This window comes from Nicotiana tabacum, chromosome 18 (genome assembly GCF_000715075.1).
Source record: "Nicotiana tabacum cultivar K326 chromosome 18, ASM71507v2, whole genome shotgun sequence".
Classification (NCBI taxonomy): Eukaryota; Viridiplantae; Streptophyta; class Magnoliopsida; order Solanales; family Solanaceae; genus Nicotiana; species Nicotiana tabacum.
Window position 1 is genome coordinate 58,007,473 of NC_134097.1, and position 4,847 is coordinate 58,012,319.

The window sequence follows — 4,847 nt, forward strand, 5'->3', positions numbered from 1 at the left end:
GTGTCCGTAACTTTTGAACTTGTAAGTCAAAGTTTAGGACCAAGTGTCCTCAACTTTTGAAGTTGAAAGTCTAAGTCCAGGACCATGTGTGAACTTGAAACTTGAAGTTCAGGACTAATTGTCCTTAACTTTTGAAGTTGGAACTATAAGTTAAGTAGTGTCTGTCCTTAACTTTTATACTTGGTAGTCTAAGTTAAGGACAAAGTGTCCTGAACTTGTAAGTCAAAGTTGAGGACCATGTGTCCCTAACTTTTGAACTTGAAACTCAAACTTCAGGACCAAGTGTCCTTAACTTTTCAACTTGAAACTCAAACTTCAGGACCAAGTGTCCTTAACTTTTCAACTTGAAAGTCTAAGTTCAGGACTAACTTCTAACTTTGATATTTTCAAAATTTTCAGGGGACAAACTGATATATATGTTGATGATAATGGTGTGAGAAAGAATCCATACAAATTGTATCATCAAAAAATCAGTAGCAAAATGTTCTTCCTTGAGCTTTCAGATAGTAGTTTTGTACTGATGATAAGGTTTGATAATTCGCAAGGCATTTATTTTCTTTATTCTTAGTTTATCATTTTTTAATTATTTTATGACTGATGGATTTGTTTTATTTTTTTCCTTTTTATGAAGCATATTGACATTGTCCTATATTATCTGAAAGAAGGAATGCTACCACCCTCGCGACTATCCTTTTCGTTACACAACTACAAATATACTTTTTGATAACTATATGGTGCTTGTGTATAAAGATTTCAATGAAGATGCTGTAGATGAATTTTGGTGTGGTGATAATCAATTGTTTCTGACAACATATGTGTGGGGTGACAGTCGTAGATATGGAATTGCTTGGACAGAGGTTGACAAAATCTTTTTTCCACGTCGGCTTCCTTCAGAAGATGATAATGCTGTGACACATTTTCTTTTGGGGGTATTGGACTTGAATGAGAAAAAAGATTAATGTGTATGATTCCATATATAGTGAGCCATATGAGGCAGGAATGAATCACATTGAAATGTATGCACACATGATCCCCCACTTGCTAAAGTTCTCACAGTTTGACAAACATCACAAGTCTTTTGGAAATGCATTCAACAAATTTGATATTCAGTGACAAAGATCACCACACCAAACTGGATTGTACGTGTTGTTATTTGTTATATAATTTATATGTACTTTAGATTTATTGTTTAATTGACTCCATATCTTACATTTTTCTTAGGATTGATTGTGGTGCATTCCTAATCAAGTATGTGGAGTTATTGATGATGGGAAAGGATGTGCAGAAATTCCAAGCTAAAGACATAAAAGACTTTAGAAAAGAACTTGCAGCAAATCTTTGGGCACATGGAGAGTGGAAAAGAAATTCTGGTTATGATACACCACCAGAAAATATTGGCGGCGACTATGATAGTGAAAATGAAACTTTATGTCCAAAGGAGCTGTGGTTTAGTTGTAAAGAAAGTTAGTTGTGGTTGATTTTTTATATAAAATTGTTGTAAAGAATCCATATGAATTTTGAAGTATCCTGTAAAATCCTCAAAAGGAACTTTTATTTTGTTTGCATAGCATAATATTTTGTCACAGCTATGCAAAATTACAATTTCAGAAGTAATATGAAGGCATCATGTTATTAATTTCTTTGTTTCTGTCAAGTATTGATTTGTCCATTGAGCTAGTTAGTATTAGTTCAGGACCAAGTGTAATTGAACTTTAAGGACCAAGTGTCCTAAACTTTTGAACTTATAAGTCAAAGTTCAGGAGCATGTGTCCTTAACTTTTGAACTTGAAACTGCAACTTCAGGACCAAGTGTTCTTAACTTTTGAACTTGAAACTCAAACTTCGGGACCAAGTGTCCTTAACTTTTGAACTTGAAAGTCTAAGTTCAGGACCATGTGTCCTCAACTTTTGAAATTGAATCCTTAACTTTTGAACTTGGAACTCAAACTTCAGAACTAAATGTCCTTATTTTTTGTACTTGGAACTGTAAGTTAAGGACCAAACATCCTTAACTTTTCAACTTGTAAGTCAAAGTTAAGGATTGCATGTCCTTAACTTTTGAACTTGAAACTCAAAGTTAAGGACTGTCTGTCTTTAACTTTTGAACTTGTAAGTCAAAGTTAAGGACAGCATGTCCTTAACTTTTGAACTTGAAACTCAAAGTTAAGGACTGTCTGTCTTTAACTTTTGAACTTGTAAGTCAAAGTTAAGGACAGACAGTCCTTAACTTTTGAACTTTGAACTCAAAGTTAAGGACTGTCTGTCCTTAACTTTTGAACTTTGAACTCAAACTTAAGGACTGCATGTCCTTAACTTTTGAAACTGTAAGTCAAACTTAAGGACTGTCTGTCCTTAACTTTTGAACTTTGAACTCAAAAGAAACAAAAAGAACGTAAGCAGAAAGAAATTTTGAAAATTCAGACATCTGCTCAAATAAGAATAATCTAAATGAATCCAATTTATAGCAAAAACTTAAAAGAGTCGATAAACATAAGTGGATATATCTACTATTCTCTATGCTTTCTTGAAAATGGATGGACTGCCGAAGAATATATACAAACTGTTCTATTATGACCAATTCTTCAGCAACGACCACATTTGCATGTTATTTTTGATGACTCGGTGACTTTGAAATCTAGAGGTTTAACAATTTGTGACTTAACACTCTCTGGTACAATCCAAGAATTAGTATGTCCTACAGGATGTATTTGTCTTTCATATGTTTTCACCCAAGATTCCTTTAAGTACCCATGCGAGCAAAAGTTAGACTTCTTGATGTTTCTCTTCTCGATAGATGCAATTGCATGTATGCATGATAATTCATCAAATTGAAACTGAAAACAGTCACATGTTGTTTTGTTTAAGTCCACCAAGAAAGTTATTCCTTCTTCTTCAACTCTAGAACGCCATGAATCAACATGGAAGACCTTCAATGTTGAAAAATTATAAGTTAGTATATTATGTTAAATTATATTAAAATCATAACCTAAACATAGAACATAATACTTACATTCAAAGTAAATGTTAAATCTCTCTTTTTCTTCAATTCCTCCTATAGCCAACAAGAAACATCATAAAAAGTTCCTTCGGCTTCATTTCTTCTTTCATAAAACCAACGTTGTATCTTCACTTGAATGAAATCCATCATTCTTAATATAGGCACCTCCTTGCTTCTAATAGGACAAAATTCATTGACTCAACTATGTTTGTTGTGAGCATGTCATATCTTCATCGTGGTCTACAAGAACGTGCCCACCTTTCCGGTGGTTCTTCCATCAAGTAGTCATAAGTCTTCTTATCTACTTTTGATATATCTGACATGTATAGATCAAATTCTTTGCACCTGTATACTCTTGCAGCACTTTGAAAAAGTTTTATGACTTCACTTTTCACTTTCCTTCGCTTTAGGTTCTGCTTCAACTGATAGATACAAATCCCATGATGGCTTTCAAGATATACCTTTGCAATGCCATATGCAATAGCTTGATGCTTGTCTGATAAAAAAATTAAATTCTCACGGCTCCTAATTGCATTGCGAAGCTGACTAAAGTACCACTCATAGGAATTATTATTTTCAGATTCTGCTATTCCAAAGGCTAGTGAGAAAATTTGGTTATTTGCATCCTTTGAAACTGAAATTATTAAAACACCACGAAATTTTGACTTCAAAAACGTTGCATCAATAGCAATCACTAGTCTACAATGATTCCAACCAGATATTGATGATCTATATGCATAAAACATATAAAGAAACCTGAAAATACAATATAAAACAAGGTTAACAGAAGTTAAGTACAGGTAGTCCTGAACTTCAGGTTACAAAGCAAAAAGTTAAGGACATCTTGAAGTTAGACTAACAAGGTCAAAAGTTAAGGACGAGCAGTCCTTAACTTACAGTTACAAGTTATAAAGTTAAGGACATCCAATCCTGAGCTTCAGGTTACAAGCTCAAAAATTAACTGGTTAAAGACATCATGTCCTAAATTTTATAAAACGGACTAGAAAACCTTTTTTTGATTGTTTACCTATTGTTGTCGTCTATCTTTATGTTAGTATATGTTCCCGGGTTTTTACTTCTCATCATATACAAGTATGAAGACAATAACTCATAATTCTCTTCAGGAGTTCCTCTTATTAAAGCGGAAGCAAGTTGAATAGCACACCACGCCTTGTGATACCCAATGTCTAGTCCATGCAATTTTTGCATTTCTACCATGACAAAAGCTAGTGTAACTTCAAACCTTGGGTCTCGAAGATTGTCGATAATGTAACCACTAATCAACTTTGAAGTTGCATGCCTTTGATTAGCTTTCATAGTGTTAACAGAGCAGTCATGATTTTTCTCAATCTTTACTATCTTGAACAGTGTTGAATCTTTAATTCTGAAAGCACACACACACCACCCACACCTATCATCATTGCATTTCAACGAATATCTTCTTGAGCTTGATCTAACAACCTTGAATTCAAAATGTCCTTTAATTGCTATATTTGAAAAACAGTTAATTATACTCTTCTTTTTGTCCAATATTGATCCCACTTTTATTTCATCCAACAAAGCATTTTCTCTTAATATCATTTGGGGATTCTTTTTGTTTCAAATTTGACCTTCGTCTAGTTAGTTGAGTAGAGATTTTTTCAGCAACTTCTTTGATTACTGGTGCACTCTCTAAGACTTGAATACCCAAAGCTTATTCGTTGTCAATCTCTATAATGCGTTGTCCTTCTACTTGAATAGAATCAAATGTTTGAAGCACCTCTTCAATTATTGGTTGAGCTTCAACCATATCTATTTCCATTATCTGTCGGCATTTGTTTTGATTATCATGTTGAGTTTCTCTGTTGAC

At 33.5% G+C, this 4,847-nt stretch overlaps 1 protein-coding gene across 1 annotated transcript; it reads right to left on the bottom strand.

Moving 5' to 3' along the window:
• Nucleotides 1-2,582: 2,582 nt before the first annotated feature.
• Nucleotides 2,583-4,579, bottom strand: LOC107770395 (uncharacterized). Its single transcript, XM_016589696.2, has 5 exons — nucleotides 4,026-4,579; nucleotides 3,257-3,754; nucleotides 3,164-3,173; nucleotides 3,011-3,052; nucleotides 2,583-2,927 (listed from the first exon to the last, which is right to left on the bottom strand). The coding sequence occupies exons 1-5, from the start codon at nucleotides 4,577-4,579 to the stop codon at nucleotides 2,583-2,585; spliced, it is 1,449 nt and encodes a 482-aa protein (XP_016445182.2).
• Nucleotides 4,580-4,847: the final 268 nt, after the last annotated feature.

Coding starts and splice junctions, on each gene's coding strand:
- LOC107770395 (XM_016589696.2), bottom strand. CDS start 4,579: ATGATATTAAGAGAAAATGCTTTGTTGGATGAAATAAAAGTGGGATCA. Junction 3,755..4,025: donor AAGATAGACGACAACAATAG/GTAAACAATCAA, acceptor TTGTATTTTCAG/GTTTCTTTATATGTTTTATG. Junction 2,928..3,010: donor ATTTAACATTTACTTTGAAT/GTAAGTATTATG, acceptor TCAACATTGAAG/GTCTTCCATGTTGATTCATG.